The sequence below is a fragment of the Prionailurus viverrinus genome, chromosome A1 (assembly GCF_022837055.1).
Source record: "Prionailurus viverrinus isolate Anna chromosome A1, UM_Priviv_1.0, whole genome shotgun sequence".
Taxonomy (NCBI): Eukaryota; Metazoa; Chordata; class Mammalia; order Carnivora; family Felidae; genus Prionailurus; species Prionailurus viverrinus.
The window spans coordinates 5,760,785-5,786,764 of NC_062561.1; the positions used below are offsets into that span (position 1 = coordinate 5,760,785).

The 25,980-nt window shown below is 46.8% G+C and overlaps 2 protein-coding genes across 2 annotated transcripts in view; one reads left to right on the forward strand and one right to left on the reverse strand.

Annotated features, from left to right (window-relative positions):
* LOC125172019 (phospholipid-transporting ATPase IB) overlaps positions 1 to 21,205 on the forward strand; it is a 647,472-nt gene extending 626,267 nt beyond the window's left edge. Inside the window, exon 38 of the mRNA XM_047869442.1 lies at positions 20,823 to 21,205. The gene's annotated coding sequence lies outside the window, so the exon portion shown is untranslated. The remainder of the gene's footprint in view (positions 1 to 20,822) is intronic.
* SHISA2 (shisa family member 2) lies at positions 825 to 7,119 on the reverse strand. The gene is made up of 2 exons (XM_047869529.1): positions 6,785 to 7,119; positions 825 to 3,078 (listed from the first exon to the last, which is right to left on the reverse strand). The coding sequence occupies exons 1-2, from the start codon at positions 7,116 to 7,118 to the stop codon at positions 2,525 to 2,527; spliced, it is 888 nt and encodes a 295-aa protein (XP_047725485.1). The 5' UTR covers position 7,119; the 3' UTR covers positions 825 to 2,524.
* Positions 21,206 to 25,980: the final 4,775 nt, after the last annotated feature.

Sequence of the window (25,980 nt, forward strand, 5' to 3'; positions counted from 1 at the left end):
GAACTCATTTCATTTATTAAAGCGCATTTTTGCTTTAATCATATTTAGTACTACATAGAAAGGAAGGAAAAGTTACACAATTTTAGAGAAGCTGGCACTGTATGTTTAAAAAAAAAAGCCTGTTAAAAATGTCATGAAGGGACTCCTTCCTGCATCAGGTAGGGATGGACTAGATTAGGGGTTGGTGAGCTAAGACCAATGGCCAAACCTAGCCCACTGCCTCATTTTTACGGCCCGAAAGTTGAGAATGGTTTTTACACTTTGAAGTTATTGAGAAAAAAAAAAAAAATCAAGTATTTTGTGACATGTGAAAATTGTATGAAATTCAAATGTCGGTGTCCATCAGTGAGGTTTTTTGGAACACAGCCATACCCCTCTGCTGTTGTGTGATAGTGGCAGAGTTGAATAGTTGGTACAGACCATCTGGTGTGCAAAGCCTAAAGTATTTACTCTCTGGCTCTTTCCCGGAAAAAAAAAAAAAAAAAAGTTTGCCAATCCCTAGGCTGAGTGATCTCTGAGGTCCTTTTCACCTCCAAGCTTCTAGGAAGTTTACTTCTTAGATAACCCAGAATCCTCCATCAAAGACAGTGTGTGGAACATACATGAACCTGATGATATCGTAATCCCAAAGACTCTCTTTTGTGTCAATACTCACAGAACGTACATAGAAACTTCCAAGACATTACTTTTAAAGGTACGCTCTTGGTTCTAGAAAGCAATTCTTTATAATTTTTAGCAGTTTTATCACATTAACAAGTTTAAAAGACCATCCGAAGGGTTACCAAGTAAAACAAAAATGAAAAAAAAACCCAACTCCCTTGGAATTCATACCATAAAATATTTATTAATAAGTAAAAGGATTCCCCTGCCTTTGTTATTAAAAAATTTTGAGCATCTTCGTGGATACCGATTGCCAACAATGGTTTTATATCATTCAGTCATGAGAGAGAGAGAGCGAGAGAGAACAGAGAGAGAGCTGAGCAAAAAATAGGGTAGACAGAAAATGGATGGATAATTGGATATATAAACTATCGATATAAATATAAATGTGTGAAAGACCATACCTTACAAATGGTTTGTTTAATTGCAAATCTTGGTTGTGCCAGCAGATGGAAATACAATTGCACATACTTAAACTTACTTCTTTTAAGCAAACAGTACAGATTCACTTGAATTTCATAACTCAGAACATTAGTAATGAATACAGTGCTTGTTGAGGACTACAAGAGAGAGGAAAACAAAAACTAACTGTGAGGGAAGAAAGGCAAGATCTCTTTGAAAAGCTTTTCTCTTGACTCAGTAGTCCCCCCCCCCCCCCGCCTGAAAAATAAGCCATTCTGATAACAAGAGTATGAAAAGCCTCATGATTTGCAAAGTATATTGTATTTGTGGTTTAAATTTCATCCCAAGTCTCAGATTATGGCTGAGAAGTTATACTAAGTATCGTTGTAAAGCATTTCTTTGAATTTTTATAGGAAAACAAGAAAATGTTTTATCAGATCTAGGCAGAAATGCTGATCTTCATTTATAACAGTAACTACCCGCACCCGGTACCATATAGACATGGGGATCCGAAAACCGAATAGAACAAAATGCCAAGCCATACCACACAGTAAAATTCCAACTCACTTGGAGAAGTAGCAGGTGGCAACTTATGATTTCAATGTAAACACATCTAATTACGTCTTCTCAGATGTCACTATACAGTCAGAAAATTAGATGATACGATCAGGAATGAGATGAACGGTTGTATTACTACACCACCCGCTACTTAAAAGATTGAAATAGTCCCAGAGTTCTGAAATCTCATTAGTTAAGTAACTATACAATTTCTTTCAGTCTCTTTTTAATGTAGAAAATCACTTTGTAATAAGATCTCTACACAAGGTAAAAAAGCACAAAATAGACCAAAAAAAAAAAAAAAAAAAAAAAGCACAAAAATAGACAAAATATATCTATCTTTTTACAATGAAATTAAGATGTGCCTGTGAAACACTGAGATCAAGGACCCAGCTCAGGGAGTTCGAACTGGATCTCCTTTTATAATAATTCTGTCTTTACATCTTCCCCTGAACCTTGGATGCTTATAAAACTCTTACCCAGGTAAAAGGGAGGAAACAGGTATTCCGATCTTGGACAGTAAGAAACAAAAAAGAAATAATCGCAAGGATACAACAGAAACCCTCAAGCTGTCCGTTCACAAAATCCTTCCGGCAGTCGTACCTCAAGGGCCCTTACGGCCTCAAGTGTCTGTCACACAACCACGGGCAACAACACGGGCATCTCCAGATGATGCTTTTTTTCCCCCCGTCATAAATCAATCACGCACCGGGACGAAACCACATCCAGAAAGGCTAACGTGGAAAGAGACGTTTTCATAGGGCTGGGGGCAAACGAAGCCATCCAAGAGAATCGGGCCGTCCACACCAGCCACACGGGTGGACTTCCACTTAGAGAATTCTTCCCGCATCCCCGGCTTCCCCGTGGCTCCTGACCCGTGCAGGAACCCGGCGGGCACCCCGAGCTACACGGTCACAGCTGGGTACATCTTCTGCTCGCTGTTGGTGTGGGGGAAGGGGGCTTGGATCTTCCGGTAGCCCGTCTGCAGGCTGTCCAGGAAGGGGGGCACAGGAGTCATAGGCCCCGAGTCGTGCTGCACCGCGTACCCCACATAGGGGGGGTGCAGGAACTGCCCTTGATGGGGCACGATCTGGGTGGCCTGCTGACAGTTCAGCACGGAGAAATTTGTGGGCATGTTGACATACACGTTGTTCATGGTCCCCTCGGGCAAGCAACAGTTGGTCTGTGACCTCGTTGGGGGAGCCCGGGCCCCCGAGTTGGCACTGGAGCTGGAGCTGGCAGCCGTGCTGGACTGGCGGGAGGACGACCCTCGCGAGGTGCTGGCACTGGGGATCATGGGGATGGTCTCCATCAGGCGGCTCCCTCCGGGGGCGCGGCTCTGCTGGGGCTCCTGCTTTGGCCGGAGACACCTGCAGCAACACGCTGCCACCAGTGACCCCAAGATGATGAAGGCGACGAAGACGGACCCAACGATGAGGAACGGTACGTAGATGGGGACTGAAGGATAAAAAAACGGATCATCGTTTACTGTAAGAACGCAGTAAAAGATCAGCGCTTGGAGTAAGTGCGCCACGCCCATACCCGGAACCGAAGGACCCAGGCTGGGCCAGTCTCTACTTTCTAGCGGCCCACAGGATGCCTGGCCCCTCATCAAGTACGCAGGGAGGGCGGTAGGGCCCTGTAGGTGGACCGGCCCCCAAAGCAAAACTGTTAACGTTCACAGCTGAGGCTCACCAACTGCAACACTGAGACGAATGTCCAATTTAGCAAAAATATGAATTGAATGTTTTGAGACTTCTAAAATTCCTACAGTAACTGAACTGCCTGAACTCAAGTCTGCCCTAACAGATACTTGTCGGATCTGCATAGAAATGAATTAAATTTCTGGGGGTGGCTCAGTCAGTTGAGTGTCTGACTTCAGCTCAGGTCATGATCCTGTAGGGTTTGTGAGTTCGAGCCCTGCGTCGGGCTCTGTGCTGATGGCTCGGAGGGTCTCCCACTCTCTCACTCTGCCCCTCCCCTGCTCGCACTCTGTCTCTCTCTCTCTCTCTCAAAAATAAACATTTAAAAAAAAGTTTTTTAATATTTTTAAAAAAGAAATGAATTAAATTATTTGAGTGGTTCCCCCCCCCCACACACACACACCCCGGAAGCTATGTTCTTTGCAGACTTCTCTTGCCCTTCTTGAGCTGTTATTTTTTTCACAGGCAAGTAAATCAAAAACTTGGGTCTAGCCACAGCCGTTTCCAAATCTGTAACACAAGGCACAGGGGTCATCAAAGAAGGGTAAAAAAAGAACGAAAAACAAAATACAAAAAACCACCACACACACTTGCCTCGCTGAGGGCTGGTCCTTGGGCCGTGGCCCCCCCCCCCCCCCGTGGGCAGTGGATGGTGGAAAGGTGACGTGACTCGCAATAAAGGGAAGCTATTCCAGCCACGTGCAGGTCAGCACGAAACAAGGTACCGAACAGAACAAATGTTGGGAGCAACAGGACATCTGTTCCAGGGAGAAGGGCAGCCCCCATGATCAAGAAGGGACCCAGGCAGGGCCAGGGTGGCTGGAGTAGGGCAGTTACACCCGCAGTTAACAACACTGGGTTCTGTATGAAGAACTCCAGGGAAAGCCTGCAGACCGTGGAGCAGCGTGCGTCGTATTTAACGAGTAAGCTTTCTTCTGAAAAATAACGTACAAGCGGGAAATAAAAAGCCTTCCTCAAGTTGGCAGCGAGTTCCATTTTTACACTGTTGTACTGAGAACAATCTTTTGGAAGCTCTGGGGATGGCACTCCAGGACTCTCAGAAGCTAGACGCAGGCTGCCAGGCACGGAGAATCGGGAGACAGGAGGCTGCACGGTGCTTCAGAGCCACTTTGGAATTCTATCCCGTGTCACCGAGAATCTGTTTTCTGATGGGCTCCTGCCTGTCGCCTTGGCTTTTCGATTGGAAACTACGTAAGGACAGGGACTAGGGCTCGCTGGTCTCGGCAAAGCCTAGAGCACAGGGGTGCAGGGCAGCACTTGGGAAGAAGCCCAGCTCTGAGACTCCTCAAGTCAGTGTTATTAGAAGACACTGCTACACGGAGTCCTGGAGGAATAATGCCTTGTTAAGTAAAACATACTCTATAGGTAAGTCCCAAAGGCTGACCTCTGAAGACTTCCTAAACCTTCAGTGCTGAACACTGTATTAATGTCGCGCCCCGGCAGCAGGTAGAAACACTTGCTACAGAGTTTGCAGCGCAGAGGGTTTTCAGATGAGGGTGCTGTTCTAACAGCATGATCTCTTCAGCCCAGCTATGACGGACCAAAGCAGTGGACGCTGGGCTTTTCCGTATGCACGTTATAATTATCTCATTCTCTAAATTAGGGTACCAGCCCTAAATGGGTTATTGGGATGTAAACAAATAGAAGCAAAAAAAAAAAAAAAAAAACTCCAGACATCACAGCAGAAACTAGCTGAGTTCAGTGTAAGTCCACAGAATGAGTTTTGGGGAGAAAGAATTGTTTTCCTTCCAGGATTTTTCATGGGGGTGTAAATAACCACACAGAGGTAAAGAACGCAGTGCTCCCATAAACCCTGGGCATAGCCTGATTAGGCATGTTGACCGTTTTGACTGCAGAAGAGAAGTCAGGGGAACAGAATGTTTAGGAAAAAGGATTTAAAAGAGTGAAGGAGGCGTCCACCTCACAAGAAGCTAGCCGCCTTCTGGTCTGTCCAAAGTCAACCCAACTTTTTTTTCTAAACTTTTTTTTTAATGTTTGCTTATTTTTGAGAGAGAGAGAGAGAGAGAGAGAGACAGAGCGCAAGCTGGGGCAGAGACAGAGGGAGACACGGAATCCAAAGCAGGCTCCAGGCTCTGAGCTGTCAGCACAGAGCCCGATGCGGGGCTGGAACCCAGAAAGTGTGAGATCATGACCTGGGACGAAGTCGGATGCTTAACCGACTGAGCCCCCCGGGCGCCCCTCAACCCAACTTTTTAGAGATCACTCATGAGCCCAACTTAGCAGATACATCAAGGCAGCAGTTCCGTCTTTGGCTCGTTTCTCAAGGGTTTCTTCCCCAGTCACACGCCCTGCAACAGTGAGCTGGAGCTTTAAGATGGCACCTTTTCTGGAACTACCCTCCGTTCTCCGCTCTTCAGATTCAAGGCAGCGGGACAAGAGGAGTAGCTTGCTAATAAAATGCTTGACTGCAAAGGGAACAGCACTGAAGAGAGCTGCCTCTTACCAGGCCCAGGAGACGGTTCTGGAAACACAGGTGCCACTCAGTGCCAAACAAAGCTCAGGTAGCTTAAACCCCGGCTCAGGGCGCTGCTAAAAAGTCCTCAACATAACCAACTGCAGAAAAGGGAGGAGACGTCCATTCTGTGTTTGCCATCTGACCTCCACCTCTACCCTGGTGCTAAATCCTCCCTCCGGTTCGTGGGCGGAGACCCTCAAGGGAGGTGGTCTGGAAGGTTTCTGAAGAATGGAGGAAGTGGAACTCATCAAATTCGTTTGTGGATGTGTGCTCTCTCTTCGGCAACTTGAAAAAAAACTATTCATTTGAAAAAAACAAAGCCACGAAGAGCAAGCTTGGGCACGGTTTTAATATCACAGCTACTAAGTCTGACGTGGTAAAGAGAACTGTCCAGAAACCAGAGAGGCCCGGGCCGTGCAGCCAAGTGTTCCAGAGGATTAGAATTCCCCGGTCTGTTAAAGTGCATCACCCACAGGAAAGCCCTGAGGAGCTGCCTGCCTTCTGCGGAGCCTCTACGGACCAAGGGCCCTCGCCAAACCTCTCGCTGCGGTCGCGCCCTCACCGTTTCCCGGGGTCCCACCAAGACACTCACTCTTACTAGAAGTTAGACCTATGGAGACAGGGGGCATGGGGGAGGGTTTCAGAGGTCCCCGGCCAGGAAGAACGCGTGGCTGTCTGCGCCCCACGCTGCCTTATGTTTGTGGTTTGCTTCTGAAAATCCAAGCCAAGCTGTTCTTTAGGGGGCAGATAGGGAAACTGAGGCTCAGGGCAGTGAAGCTTAGCACAAGTAAAGAGCTGCTCCAGGATGCAGACCCCCCCCCCGCCCCCCGCCCCCTCCTGGTCCAAGCCCTTTTCTGAAATTCCATCGCCCCTAACTCCTCTCGGGTCTCCGGGCTCCCGGGCCCATGCCGCGCGGGCAAAGCCAACCTTCCTCCCCTCTCGCGCTCCGACCCGCCCGCCCTACCTGCCGAGCCGTCTGGGCCGTCTTTGTCCGCCCGGCCAGGCTCGCCGGCGCCCTGCTGGCGGTCGTTGTCGCAGCCGCCCTGGTCCAGGCGCGCCTCGGCGCTGGAGCAGCAGTAGCGCAGCGCGCAGCTGCCGCAGCAGATGGTGGCGTCGCCGCCGTCGAAGCGCTCGGGGCACTGGAAGCCGATGCGCCAGACGCCCTGCGCGTCCAGCCAGCCGTGGCAGTACTCGCCGCTGGCCCGCGCCCCCGCCGCCAGGAGCGCGGCCAGCAGCAGCTGCAGGAGCGAAGCGGCGTTCCGAGGGGAGGCGGCGGGCGAGCGGCGTCCGCCCCACATGGCACCACCCTGCGCGCGGGCGGCGAGGCTCCAGACGGCGCAGAGCTGTCTCCGGGAAGTCGCGGCCCCGACGACCAGGCTCCCGGTGCTGCGGCGGCCGGGACTGGGACGCCTGCCGCGGCGCTCCCCGAGCGGGCCTCTCGTCCTCTGCCGCGACGTCCAGGCGCCGACGACGCCGGGCTGCTGGGGCAGGGGTCCTAAGCCATCCCTCCCTCGGCCGGGGCGGGAGGCCGCTCGCCGGTCCCCGGGCGTGCTGCCTTGAGAGCGAGCCCTCGCTGATGGAACGCTCTGGGCGCAGAGTCAGAGGGGCCCCGGAGCCGCCGGCCCGCAGCCCCCGGAGGCTTCACCCGCGACGGGAGCCTCCGCACGCATCCCCGAGGGGACGCTCACTCCCGCCGCCGACCTGAAGCCAGGTCGTTGCCGCGGAGGTCCGGCCTCGTGGTCCCGCGCGCAAGTCGGGAAGCGGCTCCGCTCCTTTACTGCCCTCTCGGGCGGCGAGAAGGGGCCCAGAAAGGTGGCAGCGCGCGCAGGGCTCCGGGCAGCAAGTGCAGCGGCCGGCCGCGCTCAGGCTCCCCAGCCCCGAACTCGGTCCGCATGGCTCCGGCCGCGCCGCCCGGGCAGCGCTGCCCTCCGCGGGGCGGACGGCCGATCCTCCCGGCGCACGCCGGCGTCCAGGACGTGGGCGACGGCCCGGCGCGCCCCCGCCGCGGTCCCGGGAGCCTGCCTGGCTGGCGGCGGCGGCCGCGGCTGCTGCTGGGCGCGGGTCCAGGCGGGCGGCTCGCCCCCGGCTCCCCCGCTCCGCCTCTCCCGCTGCAGCTCGCTCCCACGGGCGCCCGGCAGCCTCCGTCCAGCTCTCCCTCTCCCGCTGGGCGCCGCTTCCCTCGGGAGGGGCGCGCACCGATGGGAGCCTCCCACGGAAGTTTCGGTCCTCCGGGCTACGGAAGAAGCCGAGGGCGGCAGCCGCCCGCACGCTCACGGCGCCCGGCACCAAGCCAGCTCCGACTGGGCTCGCCGCGGCGCTGCACGGCGTTCTTATTAGGGGCCGGCGGCTCCCCGGGCGCGCATGCGCGCTAGCGCGGGCTTCCCTCCTCCCGGGTACGCCCCGAGACGCCCGGAGCCCTTCACCTTCCGACGCCGGTGGGGCGGCGGGCCGCGCGGGAAGGAACGCAGCTCAAACAAACTGGGCCTTGCTAACGCAGGAACAGCAGTAACCGTAATAAAAGCAAACCGCACTTGCTTATTGAAGATCCTCGTCCTTCCATCCGATTCTCAAGACTTCCCTCGCGAAGGATTATAATCACTTCCCATTTTACAGAGGGTGAAGTTGCCGCTCAGATTAAGTGTCTGTCTCAGCTTCCAGCAGCTCGCGTGCTGGCCACGGCTGGTCACGGGCCACAAGCGTGGACGTGTGTGTGAAAGCGTTCGCATGCCTGGGGCTGCGCCCGGTGGGCTCCAGGCCTCCACCAGGTGGAATGAAGAGACTTCGGTGAAAGCATTATAAATTTGGCCAGTGTCTAGATGATCTGTGTCGAATTTTTTCTTTCCATATTTGGGCGTGGCGATTTACTGGATTTAAGCAGAAAGGTGCCTCTGTTCAACATTTGGCCTTACGGGTGCAGACAGCTGCAGTGAAGAGGAAAACAAGGTTCAGACAGACCAGAAATGCGGCTTTGATGAAGGAGAAATTAATAGCTTCTCCCTTGCGGAAGCTAAAACAACAGGTGCTGATGCTATTAAAGCAGCAGTGATTATTTTTAAAAGAACTAGTGACCCTTCCGACACGGTCTGCAAGTCGGCGGACCTGGTATCTAGGCCCAGCCCTACCAGTAAAGAATGACTGCATTTTCTTGGCCTCAGTTTCTTCGTCTTTAAAGTGGACCATGGGATACGATAACCACTAAGGTCCCTTTCAAGTAGGCGACTGTAGAACACAAGGCAATTTCATTCACGGCAAAGACACTGCTGTTCAAACAATCATGGGGCACTTGTGAATGCCTGGTAAAGGCACAGATTCAGACATGGTTGACATCCTTCCACTCTCCCCAACAAAATCAAATGAAAGGAAAATACCTACCCTCTTCTCCCCCGCCCCCCCCCATCCCAAAGAACACCTCATTCTTTTCACTAAGCCTCTGTCCAAGCATTGCGCTTAAAAATCCATTGTTTTGGGGGAGTTATTTTTAGCTTCATAAAATTATGTATTTTTTAAGTTTATTTATTTTGAGACAGAATCCCAAACAGGCCCCTCGCTGTCAGCAGAGCCCCCCACAAGGGGCTCGAACTCACCAACCCAGTGAGATCATGACCTGAGCCAAAACCGAGACCCTGTCGCTTCATCAACCGAGCCACCCAGGCACCCCTAAAATTATGTATTTTAAATGCACCAGCCACCAACTCTTTTTAACCTAATATGTTAACAAAATTTCAACGTGAAATTATTCATTCAACAAAATCACGCTAAAGTCTTCCGGTAAGTGTATGGTCCTCTGTGTTGGGTACTGGGGATGCGTCAGGAAGCCAGACATCATGGACGTTTCCTTCAAACAGAGCTCAAAGTCTCTGGGGTAAAACAAATTGGACAAAGAGACAAAGAGTTGAATAGGCAAAGATAATATGATAAAAGCTATGACTGGTGGTGTACAGGTTAAGCACATAACCTGAAGGTCAGGAAGGAGGGAAGGTCAAAAAAATCCAGCCCAAGTTCTGGCCCAACTACAAAGCCTGCCCAGCACACTGCTCGTCCCCACAGTGCCTCCTGCAGAGGGCTCCGGGACTAACTGTGAGCTCTATACCAATCACCGGGTGCTTAGGTATCATTGTTTTCCGATGGGACCATAAACTGATTTGGGGGGTGTTCAGAGGGTTAATACTTTACCTTTTTATTCCCCCTTTGGAAAAAATGAATACAAAAGAACTGTACATTTCTCCAGACAGTCCCTATCCCACACCCTTCTTCCACTATCCATTAATCCTCTAAAAATTCTGAGAACTTGTCAGAGTTTATTTATGACGAGAGCGACGTTGCCCATTTCCACATTGGGATTGATTTGGTGACAGGGTAGGGCCACAGTTTCAACGCAATACGTTTTTCTCAAACAGTTCACAATTTAGTCACCGGCAAACCTAGAAATGCAGAGCTTTGAACAAATGCGTTGTCTTTTCTATTGTTGTGTTCCTTTATTCTTTGAAAATTAAGGAGAGGCCCATTTCATAGTTACTTTATGTGGTGGTTGATTGACTTCAAGGCTCACATCCTTAAAACGTTCTGTTCATTCCTCTGGCTTGTTTTTAGTTTTTCTTTGCGTCTCTAGTATGTCATATTGAAATTTTATAAGATGAGTTGTCAAATACTTTTTGAGCTTCTCTATGGGAGGTGCTACTGGGGGATGTTAAGTTGGCCTTGTTCCCTTCCATGAGAAATAAAAAGAAATTCTCTCACTGTCCTTAACAGACAGCCTACACGAATTTTACTACTCTCTTCTGAGAAACCATGGCTAGAAATCATAACATATAGGTAGTAGTAATAGTAATTTATTATAATCAAAACTAAATGTCAGGCAGTCTGCCAAAGTATATTTAAACACATATGAAAGAGTGCCCTCTTCTCTTTCAAAAAGCTTAATTCTATAGACACTTGCTGGGGAAGTATATTTTCAGATAATTTTGTCTTTCGGTCTGTGCCTGTGTATATGAATAAAATGCAGTTGATTCAAATACAGATTTCTGACATATCTTCAGTATGTCAGTAAGTACAAGTAGAAAGTCATATAACTAAAGAAATGATTACTTATACCTCTGCTAACTGGAGTTGATACAAATCGTATGGAGGTAATCATATTTCATTTGGCTAGCAGTTCTAAACGCTGCAAAATCTGCAGAGTTTTTCTGCAAGTTTCAGCAAGAGCAGAATTTTCTTGCCATCTGTACACCAGTCAGCAGTCTGTTTAGGAAGAATGGCTTTCACTGGGTTCATTCATTTTTTTTTCCCTCCTCTTTTATAAATAGGAGTAGTATTGAAAATTCACATTTGGTTGACCAGAAGTTCTTTTAAGTTGAAAGTGTTTGTGTGAACAAATGAGACTTCAAACCCAAACAAATATGCTAATTTATGTTGCTTTTAATTTTGCCTTGTGGTTGCCTAACCTCATCTGAAAATAAAAATGGTCTTAAGGTTTTGAAAACAAACATCTCTCTTGTTGCTTTTAAATTTCTCATCTTTCATCCTCCTCTTTTTCCTTGTAATTGATATACTGACTCTCAGAAAAGTAATTTCCATATTTTAAATTCTTTTTTTTTTCCTCATCTGTCATTGACTTTAAACATTTGACATGCTTCTCTCCCTCCCCCATCCTCACCCCTAACTCCAGGGTTTTAATGAACCATTTTTCCGTTGATTTTGGTATTTACTACTGATATCTTTTCTTTTTGGAAATACAGAGTTACAAGCCATCCAGGACTTCTTCCAACAATGCTGGAATATCTGAAAGGGTGGCCTAAACAAAATCAACCTGGCATCCAAAGCCTACAGCAAATATCTGCAAATCACGTAACTGATAAGAGCCTAGTATCCAGAGTGTATATATTCAAATCAACAACAGCCAAGTGGCCCAGTTCAAAATCAGGCAAAGGGCTTGAACAGACGTTTTCTCCCACAACCAACAAACGCACGAAGAGATACTCAATATCATTAGTCATTAGGGAAATGCACATCAAAATCACAGTGAGATACCATGTCGTACCCGCTAGGATGGCAATAATAAAAATAATAATAATCAGGAAATAACAAGGATTAGAGAGAATGTAGAGAAATGGGAACCTTTGCATCCTACTAGTAGGAATGTAAAATGGTGCAACCACAGCGCAAGGCAGTTTGACAGTTACTCAAAAAGTTAGACATAGAGTTACCATATGACCCTGCAATTCCATTCCTATGTATATATATCCAAAAGAAGTGAAAGCATATGTCCCTGTATGTATTTGTACATAAATGCTCATGGCAGCAATATTCATAATAGCCAACAAGTGGAAACAATCCAACGTCCATCAACTAGTGAACAGGTAAACAGCTTGTGGTATATCCATGTGATTGGAATATTATTAAGTCACAAAAGGTAGAAAGAACTGATCCGTGCTACAACATGAATGAATCTTGAAAGTATTATGCTAAGTCAAAGAAGCCAGACAGAAAAGGTACATATTGCATGACTCCATTTATAGAAAATGTCCAGAATAGGCAAATCCAGAGAAACAGAAAGAAGATGAGTGGTTGCCAGGGGCTACGGGGGAGGGAAGAAGGAGAGTGACTGCTTAATGGGTATGGGGTTTCCTGTAAGGTTGAAAATGTTCCAGAACTAGATGTGAGCGATAGTTGCGCAACATCGTGAGTGCGCTCAACGTCACTAATGGTAAAAGTTACGTTATGTGTATTTTACCACAATAAGAATCCAGAACTGAAAGAAAAAGCCTGTGCCCACGAAACTAGCTATCTGCCCATGACGTCACATGAAGGCTCTGAAGCAGGTTCACCAGTTTTAAGTCTCTGTTCTCTTAGAAATGAATAGTGCTGAAAGATAATCAGTTAAGGAGTCCTGTGACACAGCCGGGTACTTCTGAGTAGAATTCTGAGCCCCTAGGTTAATGTTGCAGATCCTTTGTTAGAGACTAACTTATATCCCCATCCACGTTCATAGGCTGAAGCCCTCATCCCCAGTGTGACTGTCTTTAGAGACAGGGCCTTTAGGGAGATGATAAAAGGTCACAGGAGAATGGGCCCTAATCCAATAGGACTGGTACTGGTGTCCTTATGAAAAAAGGAAGAGACCCCAGGGATGGGTGTGCACAGAGGCATGACTGTGTGAAGACACGGCAAGAAGGCGGCCATCTGCAAGCCGAGGAGAGAGGCCTTGGGTCAAAAACAATCTCGCCAGCACTCGATCTCAAACTTCCAGCCTCCAGAACTGTGAGAAATACTTTTCTGTCGTTTCAGCCTCCCGGTCTGTGCTATTTTGTTGAGGCAGGAGAGCAGACTGGTGTACCGTGTTCTGCCCAGTCCCTTCAGCCTAGAACACCAGGAATGCCCTAAGACAACCGCGAGGGCCTCCTGAAAACGCAAGGCAGCTTGGGTCCGAGCTCTACCTACAGACCAGAGAGGAATGACTTGAGGTGACAGGGATACGCCCTAAAAACAGTGTGAGAAAACCGCAGGTCCATCTAGAATAAGACACAGTAAATGCGTGCTGATTCAAAATGGTAGGAAGATAGAGTCCGACTCTTCGCCAAAGCGGATTATCACACAGATCCGGTTTCAGTTTACCCCCAGAACCCTTTATTTGTGTCCCTACTGATGTAACTGGAATTATGGTTCCTTTGGTCTTCCTTTCTAGGCCGTGAATCCTTGAAGGCAGAAGTCAAATCGTACTCACCTTTGAGTTCCCACCGTGGTGGGTGTGGAGTAGGCTCAGTCTACCCAGTCAACAAACGTTTACTGAGCGTGTGTGTGCCAGGCACAAAAATACTCGATATTGAACTGAAGCGTTAATTGTAAGGAATTTTAAACCTTACCTAAATAGTAAAGGCGTCCTGAGTATAGAAACTTGGATATGAAGTATCTGGGAAGATTAGGCTAAAGAGAAGTGGTGCTCAGGTGAAAATCCTGGCGCAGTGAGTTCAGAGGGAGAGAATTCCCAGCCAGAGACTCGCGTGGCCTCACCTACGCAGACCTTTATTCGAGACTTAAGGTGAGAGACATTTTGCAACGAGAGAAGATGCAAGAAAGGGCAAGCTGTGCTTGGATGTCACCACGTGAAAATCGACACGTAAGCCGCCCACGGGGTTGGTGCCAGCAGTCTTCACGGGTGGCAAGAGTAGCTCCGTTGTGCCGTCGTGCCGTCGGTGGTCTTGACGTTGCCTCAGTGCCAGGTCTGGTTGGGGCAGTGACGGCCCCAGCACCTGCTGCAGACGCGAGGGGCATCGCTTCTGTCCTCTGCGTCTGAGAGCCGGCGGTGGCAGGAGGAAACTGCGCCAGCCTCGGGGTCACCAGAAGAACGAGTTTGAGAAGGGGGCGCTCTGCGGGGGGATTCTCACAACTAAGAAGAATCTCTGGGTCCGGTGCGGCTCCTCCCTGCAGAGCAAGAGAGGGTGAAGAAACGTCTAATCTCGTTCTGTAGCCCGGAATTCTGTCGTTTCATGTCCAGGCTAAGAAACTAGATTCCTTGAATATAATTTCCTATTATTTATGAAAATAATTCAGGAGGCACTTTGGATCACAGGTTCCTTGGGATTGCACGTTATTAAGATCATCGTTTTTATGACCGGGTCATAGGAGGAAAAAAAAAGCCCATTTATCCTGGGTGTTTAGATTTGATGTAAATAGGAATTTCCTTCATCAAAGCTGCTTCACCGGTCTCCTGGTAAAAACATAAAAAGATAAAAGGACCACTGTGCTGCTTATTTTAGCAGAAACGGAATGATGGAATTCACAGCGCAGCCTCCCGGTAATTATCCTTGTCCAAAGACTTTAACTTTTCTAAACCAAGCCCTCCCCCGTTTTATGGCTTCGACCTTCTTTTTGTACCTTTTGAATTCGTAAGAGATTTTCTTTGGCTTTTGCAAGAAGTCAATCTCTCAGGAAACAATTGAATTAAACTTCCTATTTGTTTAAAAGTCCTTGGGTAGTGGCTCACATCTGCATTTCCTCAAAATGTCTCCATTGGAAGAATCAAGAAAGAATGTTCTGCATTGTGTAGTATTCAAATGAGCAGAAAAATGTGTAATGAGTTCCATATCCTACAAACGTTAGGGTCCTGATAACACCTTAAGACTTGTTAAGTATTTCAGACCATTTCACAGCCTTACAAAACTCAAACATTTCTTGCTGGATATTGTAAGTTCTTATGTAATGTAACAGGTGCCTGGAGAGTCTCCAGTTTACTAGCTTTCATTTCTTAATTAGAAAGAAAGTGTTGTTTCCCTTTTAATGTTTTCATATTAGAAAATATACTTGAATAGCTATAAGACCGAAGCCCAATCAGTTAATAACTACTATTTATTGAGCGTCTGGTATTGTCAAATATTGTGCTAAATTCTTCAATATCATTATAGTGTCTCTTCTAATGAATGTGTTATTAATAAGCTAAAAAAGGTTTAAATTCATCCACTTTTTTAAAATGTCCTAATGAGTTAAAAAAAGAAAGCCTGTGCAGAATGTCATCCAATTAATTTAATACAAGCATCGTTAGTATTCCTTTCCCAGCTTTTATTTTCAATGAACCAGTTTCTAACGTTACACACGAGACGAAATGTCTTAGAAAAAATGCACAAATCGCTGGCATTCTTAATTTGTTACCAATTTCCGTTTTGGCGCACGGTGGTTAGCTTTTATAAGGTGCGCATATTTTCGGTTATTTTATTTCTGGAAGTAGGTCAGTTTACTTTGGAGATATGAAGCCCAGAAGAAAATACTAGAAAAAGAGAAAGTGGAAAAGCACAGGAAGGTCTAAGATGATGAGGATATTCTGTCTAAAGAAAATAAGGTGAAGGAGGTAGTTTCAAAATCCTTTCAGTGTGAAGGATTATTTCAGGAGGGCGCTTAAACCTCCCGTACAGAGAAGACGGACGGGAGAAGGTGATCTTTTTTTTTTTTTTTTAATTTTTTTTCAACGTTTATTTATTTTTGGGACAGAGAGAGACAGAGCATGAACGGGGGAGGGGCAGAGAGAGAGGGAGACACAGAATCGGAAACAGGCTCCAGGCTCCGAGCCATCAGCCCAGAGCCCGACGCGGGGCTCGAATTCCCGGACCGCGAGATCGTGACCTGGCTGAAGTCGGACGCTTAACCGACTGTGCCACCCAGGCGCCCCGAGAAGGTGATCTTTAAAGAGCACTCTCTATCTAGCCAGTGTGGATGAAGAGGCTACAATGCAGATGATGAAGGAGGTAGTAGAAACTGCCCCTATTTCCTTAGGAACCTGTTCAATAAACTGTAGCCTTGGAAGGAGGAGGGGTGTCTCAGGAAAACTGTGCCAATGGACACAGCCAGGACTAGTCAAAGTCTTGAGCTAGTATTCCTTGAATCTGACCATGCCGCGTAAAATTCTTAGAGTTACGATAAAGGAAACAGCAAACAAGGTTCATATTTGTTCTTTTGACATCGATCAAACTCCCTGACTTCCTCAAGCAAGTAAAATATTTTAAAACAAGCGGCATTTGGGTGGCTCGGTCGATTAAGTGTCCGACTCTTGATTTGGGCTCCGGTCACCATCTCACCGTTCATGAGCCGGAGGAGCCCTGGGTTGGGCTCTGCGCTGATAGCGTGGAGCCTGCTTGGGATTCTCTCTCTCTCTCAAAATATATAAATAAACTTAAAGCAATAGATTTTAAAACAAGACAGGAATGTTGCCTCTATTAATGTATCTGGTATCCCCTTCTGATAATATTTTAAGGTTCTGGGATAATATGCATTTTAGTGCATCTGGGAGCGGGAGGAAAGGGGGAGTGGGAGGTGACGGGCTGCCTGGGGGTTACCTTGAGACCTAGACCGGTCTGCAGAAGTCACACGGTTCCAACACTCAAAAGCCATCCGGGGTGAGTTTCAGATGTAGGTAATTTACATTTATAGACTGGGTCAAGCAAATTCGACAGTTTAAGTGAGCACTGAATGAATGGGAACATAAATATGTTGGGGCCAATAAATGGTCATATTTATAGAGTGCAGTAAAAGCCATATCTCTCACTCCACTTGGAGAAATCCTGCCAATTGGATTTGGATTGAATGCAGTGGTCATGATATTGAGTGCTAAAACCACAGGAGAGGTGAACTCAGCTCTGTAAACTGAACTTTCAACTTCTGTAGTACTATTTCAGATGCGCTTGAATATTCAATATCCTCTTGGTAGAGAAGGAATAATAAGTCCAAAGACACAGGAGACAAGACAACACAAAAAACACAGCCAAACAAACAGGCAAAAACGAAAAAGAAAACCAAAGACACACTTCCTTTGAAACTCATTCATACATTTCCAGAATCTAAACGGGGCCGCCAAACTCTACCTAATTTTGGAGAAAATATAATCCATATGTTGCCTGATAGGAAGAGAAGGATTAAGCCAGCCTCCAAGTAATAAAAAAAATGGGTAACTGTTTCCAAGAAACAGCACTCACCGCTGTTTTCTTCATTATGGTGAGTCCTGTTTTGGTAGTCTTGGAAGTGACCCTGAAGATCAGGGCTTGGTTTACTTTCAAGTCTGAGCATCGGAATCGATTTGGCCTCCCCAGTACAAGAAGCACAGCCCCCCACTTGTCGAGTTCCTGCCCGAGGAGCAGAGGGCTCTGCCCCACGCTGGTATTACAGGGGCTGAGTCATGAACGCAGGGCAAGCTCACTAAACCGAAGATTCTTTTTTAAAACACAAGCAGAGAAGTCCAAGAGCAGTCTCCTCACCCTTTCCACGTGTCACGGAAAGTGAACGCTGCCTCTCCATGGCAGCGTTTCGACGCTCTTTGCCACGTCTCCAGCTCACTGGAGAGTCCAAGATTCGAGGATAACGGAAACTTGGACTTCTGATAGATGACACACCATATCTTTGAACTTTAATTCACATTCGTTGTGTTAAGTTTCACAAGTGGCTGTAGGTTTCTGCAAACTCTGGTACTTGACTGTTTTGTCCCTAGGACGTAGGTTAAGCGGCGTACGAGCTGTTGTTTTTAACTGAATGATGACATCATGCCATGTCTAGTTGACTAAAGAAATCCGGGAGGTCCTTCTTTTCAGTTTTGACTTGCAAGTAATTTCAAACTTGGAGAATGCGTTGCGAGGGTATGAATCACACAGAGAACACTTGGGTACCCCTTTACCACAGTCACCAATTGTTACCATTTGGGAAATGTGTTTTATGTCCAAACAATGCCTCCTAAAAATGGCTTCATCCTCCTCCTTCTGATTTGGGACTCTCTGACCTACAGATATGAGAGAAAGGACCAATAGTACTAATTGTACCTTACTTGTTAGAACAACACCAGAACCGTTTTCTTTTGCTGGTCATTGATTTATACTCCCTCCCCACCCCACCCCACCCCCGGTTGTCAACAAATTATTAAATCCAAATCATACGCTTGTAAAAATGCATTACTTGGGTAGCCCTCTCCTAACAGCTTGGCTAACTTTACATGTATTACAATGCTAAGCATTGAAGAATATAATTTCAAGCCTCTCAAAACAGAGAAAAATATATGCAACCCATAAACTTCCCAAGACTTCGTGTCTTTGGCTCTTGCACTCCATCTTCTGGCTAAAAGCTGGCTGTGAGATAGTGGAGTTGAACACACCAACCGTTATAAGCAATTGTGGCACTAGATGTAAATGAAAGAGAAGCATTAATATTATACCAGCAAAAATGTAGTAAGTCCACAGGAAAAAGAGTAATACACAAGATCAGACAGAAGATGACTGCCGCTGAAATGACACCCCTTGCTTACCTGGAATGTCAATCTGAGAAGCCTATGCCCAGGTTTTATGACCCAGTGGGTGATAGGTAGGGGAGAATGATTGGGAATAGAGTTTGGGAGGCCAGGCATGGGGAGCCATCAGCTGGTCGTCATGATCTTACTTTAAATTTTAGGTAACCTTTCTCCAAGTCACTGCTTCTAAATCCCTTTGAAGGCAAGGACTGAGTCCATTTTACCTTTCCATCACCCTCATCGAATCAGTGAAGAATAAGAAACGAATTTCTTTGCTTCTGTTTAACACATGGAGGCATGCTGTTGAGGTTTTAATCTGAAATACAAAGATTAAAGTAATGAACGATTACAGCACACAACAGCAAAATATCTAGGAACTAATAGGTTTTCTGTAGCCCCAAATCATACGTGTCTATTTAGTCAGATTTTCAATTTCAATCCAAACTCTTTGCAGAAACAATCTACTTGGAATCCTCATTTTAGACTTGGAACGGGTTATAAAAACTACATACTTTACATCAAAAATCAGTAAGTTATCCATTTGGCTTTGAAATATTATCATAAATCACTCTGCAGATTCCCTTTAAAGATTCCATACTCTTTGAAAGCCTGTTCTAGGTTTAATCATATTTGCAACGTATCCTTAAAACAGGCAAAATAATTGTCATGCGCCAGAGTACCAACAGTCACACCAGAGTGAGACATGGAGATTTTGGTTATCTGAGGCAACATGGACACAGCCTTTCCTGCAACATTACACTGAAATCTCCAAGGGACCAGATCTTTTTTGCACAAACATTCCCCATTCTTACCTTCCTGTCTGCTTAGACTCAAGAAGACTTGCTGGTAAGTTTCCCTCCGGGTTAAACTATAATGCAACAATAGTGTAATTTCCAAAGGGAAGGTAAAAATAGTAGAAAATAGTGGCTATTTATTGAAGACCTATTGTGTGCCTTAGATTGTTTATATACATTGTCTCATTTAATCTTCCCAAACCCATTTGGGAGCAAAGTTACCCTGCACATCCAGCTGAAATCTGCCATTTGCCTGCAGCTTTGGAAGCCGGCGTCAACAATATCTCCAACATCCCTGAACTTGTGCGTGACCAGTGGTCACAATGGTCAACTGCTCGCATAGGCTACCATCGTATCTAAGCCTTATACCATGTTTGTAGAAATACAGACGTGGTGTGACATTGGGATTCGTTTTTACTATTGAAATATAGCATTTACTTTCAAATATAGGTTAAGTGTGGACTGAAAATCTTTTTGGGGCATTTAGAGTTTGGAATTCTATCAGTCAATTGAAGTATGAATCTGTGTTTATTATAGCAAGACTATGACAAGTGTGGAAGGCAGAAAGATTATTTAAAAGAAGGCATGTCTGGGGTGCCTGGGTGGCGCAGTCGGTTAAGCGTCCGACTTCAGCCAGGTCACGATCTTGCGGTCCGTGAGTTCGAGCCCCGCGTCGGGCTCTGGGCCGATGGCTCGGAGCCTGGAGCCTGTTTCCGGTTCTGTGTCTCCCTCTCTCTCTGACCCTCCCCCGTTCATGTTCTGTCTCTCTCTGTCCCCAAAATAAATAAAAAACGTTGAAAAAAAATTTTAAGAAGGCATGTTCGCTTCAAGACACATTGTTTTTTGAGTCAACAAATGTTCATGCAAATTGAAATGATAATGTGAGGCAGACGAATAAGGATTATCAATTATATCATAACTGTAGACTTTTGTAGAATTGTTTTTGTGTATTAGTATTCTTAACATTAAATAAAGTGACAAGAACCGTATTCATTTTTTCTTCAATTCTATGTAAGCCATGATCCCTTTAAGGAAAAATACTATTCAGAATTTCTTTTTATGCATGCTTTAGAATCAGGTGGTTAACCTTGCCACTAAAAATTTCACAGGAAAAACTCCCAAATCACTCTACAGCAACATTCAGGATAAATCATCTCTGATCTACACATAATAAAGACTAAAGGAAGAAGAATAGAATATTTACTTAAAAATGAGCTGCTCAAATCCTTTGCTTCTCTACCAAAGGTGAAAATGGGTTCTATCTAGTATCGTAAAAATGTAGGTAGCTACCAGAAATCTAGCCGCTGACGGTGAAGAAATTATTGTTTCTTGCCCAGAATGTTGAATTTATAACATGTAACTGATAAAATCTTAGTAATAAAGCTTGTTAATGTAGTATGTTGACTGAAAAAAAAAAAAAAAAGACTCTAATTCTCTACCCCAACATCTATTCGTAGCCTTTGCAATGTGTCTTTGGAGACCTTCCCTTGAAGAGGTGGAATCTATTTTCCCACTCCGAATCTGGGCAGCTTTGTGGTTTACTTTAGCCAACAGAACACAGCAAAAAGACTGATGTGCCGGTTCTGAGCCTAATCTCTGGCGGCCTCACTGGTTTGCACGCTTCTGCTCACACTCTTTGAACCCTGCTGCGCCCTGAGAACGAGCTCAAAGTTCTACTGGAGTAGGAGAGACCACTCGGAGCAGAGACTGTGATGGCATCCTAAACCAGTCAGCCCCCCGCTGACCTGCGAGGTGACTGCAGCCAGGTGAGTGAGCAGACTGGAACCTAGCTGAGATCCTCTGGGATCTCAGAGCAGAGAGCAGCACAACCACCCAGCTGACCAGACGGAATGCTGAAAGATGAAGGTTTACTATCGGATGCCAATGAAGTTTTGCAGTTACTATATGCCATGGAAGTTTGTGGTCGCCCAGCCCTATTGTGACAATAAATAACTGATACAGTTAATGGCTACTTTTTTTTTTTTTAAGAACATTTCAGGCTTATTCTTTTATTCCAGAAATCCATGTTAAGACGGTGATATTTGGCTTTGGCTTCCGTGACTTTACCACCTGACCATTAAAAATTCAACCCAAAGCATGGATTCGGTGCTTCTCCATGAGTTAAGAATGATCATCTCCAGTTTAGAACTTAAAAAACACACACGCACACAACTGAGGGTTTGGAAGATTTCCCAGGTCCAAAGCAGATCTATCTGCCTCCAGAACCATGTTCTGGAGTTACAGAGCTACATTCTCTAATACAGTCTTTGGGATGAGCTCTGGCAAGAACGGAGTTGGTCACTTACAGGAAGTCATCCTACGGCCTGATGGACAATTTATTCTGGGTAGGAAATGAAGAGGGTCCATTCCATTTGGAAACTGATATCTGTGCATGAAAGCCAATTTGATTGTCTGGGAAAAGACTCTGGAGGGAAGGAAATGTTGGTAATCCCACCACACACCGGCACAGGTACTCAGTAAAAGTGTACTGAGTTCATGAAAGTTACTTATCAATGAAATATGCTTTGCGGCTTAAAGAAAGGAAATCTGTTCAAATTAGGATTTTATGTGACAGTCCTATTATTCTTCCGATGCATTCACTCTAAAATTAGGCAAGAATAATTATTTGACCATATGCTTTGTTAGTCCGCCACCTTCCTCTGATTAGACTAAGCTGACATCTGAGGAAAGGTGTTGGGAATTGAAGCAGTGTGAGAAAGACACAAAGGAACAAACTCTCTCGTGAGTAAATACTCGAGAGAAAGACAGTACACTGATTGGATAGAGAAGAGGAGTGGTTCTCAAGGTGTTTCCAGGGTCAGCAGCCTCAGCATCATCGGAGAATGTGTTAGAAGTGCCGATGCTCAGGTTTTACCTCGGACCCACGGGATCAGAGCCCTGGAGAGCTTCCATAGACCTTTCAGGTGGTTCTGACGCCCACTGAACGTGAAGAACCACCAGGCAAGGGTCATTCAAAAGGAGCATTTTTCTTCCTTGTACGCTTTCAGTTTGGGTCTTGTGCACAGTCGAGAGAGAGAACGGGACAGCTCTGACCCTCCCAGCTCTCTGCTCCCGGAGGAGGCCGGTGGAAGAGTTGCGGTCTCCCTGTTCCTTGCAAGGTCTGTGAACAGTGAAAGCGGGCAGGGGAAAGGTAACTGGCAGAGGAGCCCAGTCCTTGTGGCCCCCTCACTCCGTTCCAGCTTCCCTTACTCCTTAAGCTTAACCCTCTGGCTGCCCCGACAAGGTCAAAGCACCTTGTATGTCATGCAAAAAATATTTCCCAGCAAAGTGCTTTGCCTCCAGCTGTGAAATTGATTAGTGGCCACAAAATCCCTGGGGAAGCGTCTCTGCTGACCGCTGTAGTTGCTATTTGGAAACTGCAGAAGAAAGGAGTTCATGAGGGAGGACAAGATCGTGTGTTAGGTACAGGAAAAAAAGTTTTAAAGTATCTTTTCCTCTCGAAGGTAAGCAATGACACACCCAGGAGAGGAAATAATTCTACTTCCGGTATTGGAGTTTTTTGTTGGAATAGCTTAACATTTAGTTAATCGTTACAAAGCTACTTCTGAAATCAGTATCAAGAAAATTAGCTTGTATGTATTTGAGAGCTGTGGAATTAGAAGATGAAAATCAGCCGGTGCACATCCTGGGAAGGCGTGCTCCTTGTGGAACACTTGGCCAGAGTGAACTGTCTCCATGTATCCAGGAACACTGTCTGAAATACGGGAAAACCAAACATGTCTTATCATGACAGGTTCAACTCATTACTCAGATCTGGAAATTAAAATACATTGCTCTCCATAAAAGTGAGGTTTTTTTAATTTAATTTTATTTATTTAATTTTATTTTGAGAGAGAGAGAGAGAGAGAATACAATGGGGGAAGGGCAGAGAAAGAGGGAGAGAGAGAGAGAGAGAAAGAATCCCAAGCAGGCTCCATGCCACCATCACAGACCCCCTACATGAGGCTTGAACCCACCAACCTATGAGATCATGACCTGAGCCAAAACCGTGAATTGGAGGCTTAACCGGCTGAGCCACCCAGGCACCCCATCCATAAGAATGAGTTTTAAAGGTCCAGTTAAACTCTGCAATACTTCCTACTACATTTCCCCCCCTAAAGCACCTTTTGAACATATCCTAATATTCTGAAGTAGAAGAGTGCTGCTTGACACAAGAGAGAATGCATGTCCAGGCCTCAGCTACTGCACTGGGAGTCAGTTACATGAAACCGACTAATACCAATTTATGGGCCCAGATATTTTATTTTCAGTTAATACATAGCCAGTTAGATTTTTACACAGTGCAGGGGACAGAGGTAAAACCAAGATTCATAATAGGAAAATATATAAACTATGCAAAAAAAAAAAACCCAACAAATACAGGTATCCTAGGTGGAAAAGTTACAAAGCATAACATGGGAGCTAAGTGTTTTCTTCACAAATTACTTGACTGGGCCAAAAGTGGGGGAAAAAAAAGTGTCTCTCACGCCCCCTGGTGTCTTCTGGTGGGACTTGCAGCGTTCCAAAGCTCTTCAACAATTCCTATCAGAGTGAACAAATTCTAATTCCCTGTTTTTATTTATGAGAGACTTTATTAATTATAAAAATAATTGAAATATCTATCTAAATATGAGAGACAGGAAAGCCTGGTGTTTGCTGATGACTGTCAGTGAGTTTACCATAAAATGGGGCTAATCAAGAATGCTAAGAGCATGAGGTCATGACCAGATGGCTGCCGTCAGTGAACACATGTCTGAACTAATTACCAGGAGGGGACAGGGACAAAGACCAAGTGCCTATAAAAAGCAGTAGAGCTTGGTGAGCCAAGGGACCAAATTAAGGAGGTAAATCAGGAGGACAGGAGAACCAGAGTTAGGAATTTTGTGGAAAGCACAAATACAGACTAGACCATGGGAGGAAGAAAACCCGGAATGGGTTGGAATTTTGAATGTCGCTCCAATCTAGTTTAGATCCCACATAGGCAATCAAGCATCTATCAAAACAAAAAGAGGCCATTAAGGGACAAAAAAAGAAGAAGAAATCCCATTTCAGAGGAATAATCAAAACAATGTTATCAAACCAGTAAAGAACGTGGTTTATAAACATTTGCTCTTATCGCTTGCACTAGAAGCTTCAGAAATTTGTTTAGAATTTTACAATATCTAAAGAAAATGAACAAATTAAGGACCAGACGACGGATTTTGGAAACACATTTTTCATGTAGGTGATTTTTGGCTGGAGGAGGAAATAGGATACATGACTCAGTGACTCTACTGGTTTACTGTTGCCTTGAAAGCCAAATCTCCTGGCTTTCAATTTTCCTGGAAATTCGAAAGGTAAGAATGCCCTTTTCGAGTTTTTCAGCATCGAAGTCTCTGGGAAACGGGTTTCTATGGCATGGCTATCTACACTCACAGCTCAGCAAGATCTGGACTTCTATCTAAACAGCCGGTTAAACTGGCAAAAAGCGAAACACATGAACGTGTGATCAGTTTGTGGGTCTGTGTTTTAAGTCTCCGTGCGCGCTCTCTGCGTATATCGATAAAACCCAAAGGAGGGCCCCTATGGGCGCCGGTGTGCATTCCTAGCGTGCAGAAAAATCACCTGGAGGCCTTGAATAAACACAGATCCGGGCTGGGGAGAGTCAACCAGTGACTGAGCGTCTGATGCAGGAGATCTGGGGTGGGGCTAAGAATTTGGGTTGCTGACAAGTTCCCTGGTAACACCGGAGCCCGCACTGAAAACTGCTGCTGCTGCTGCGGGCGTGTGGAGCTTTTGAGGCGCTAGTTGGGTGGGTGAGGAAGGAGAAGGCTGGATGTGTCCAGAACATTCCCGGAGACGCTCCGAGGCAACCCTCTGCACAGAGCTGACCCATCCCCAGGCCTCCAGGAGCAAACGGTTTGTTAACGGGGTTCTCAGGCACTCTCCACTCCGTAGCGGATTAAAATGCACGGGCAGGCGTGGCTCACACGCCTAAGCACACGCGGGCGCCAAACTCCCCGGCTCATCCCCGGCGCCCCACTGTGGATGTTCTCTGCAGGGGTGCAAGGAGGGTGCAGAGCGAGGGCGCCTCCCCGGCTCCGGGCAACCCTGCCCTTCCCCCTTCCCACCTGCGTTCCGCTCTTCCCCTTCCCTCCCGCCCACCGAACCCCGCGGGGCCCCGCTCCCTCTCCCACCCGCACGTGCGCCGCGTCCAAGCCCTGCCCCCCCCCCCCAGGCTCTGCCCCGCCCGGGCCTCGCGCTGCTCTCCCCTGCCCACCTGCACCCCGGCGGCTCCGCCCGAGCCCCGCCCCCGGCGCTGCCCCCGGGAGCCCCGCCCCGGTCCCGCTCCGCCGGCGCTGGGACGCGCACTCGCGCCGAGGGCCCGAAAGGAGCCCGGAGTCGTTGAAAGGAGGAGTGGGAAGCACGCGCTGTGGTGGCCTGGCAGCAGCTGGGGCGGGGTGTGCTGGCGGGGGCGGCCCGTGCCCCGAGCTCTCGAGGCGCGCGGGAGGCGTGCTCCTTGCCCTCGGGCTTCTCTGGCGGGTTGACCAGCAGTCCGAGCGGAGGAACCCGCGGCGGCGCGAAGGGGGCCCCGCGCCGAGGACGCGGGCCCGGACCCCGTACGCGCAGGGGGCG

Coding starts and splice junctions, on each gene's coding strand:
- SHISA2 (XM_047869529.1), bottom strand. CDS start 7,118: ATGTGGGGCGGACGCCGCTCGCCCGCCGCCTCCCCTCGGAACGCCGCT. Junction 3,079..6,784: donor CGGCCCAGACGGCTCGGCAG/GTAGGGCGGGCG, acceptor TTTATCCTTCAG/TCCCCATCTACGTACCGTTC.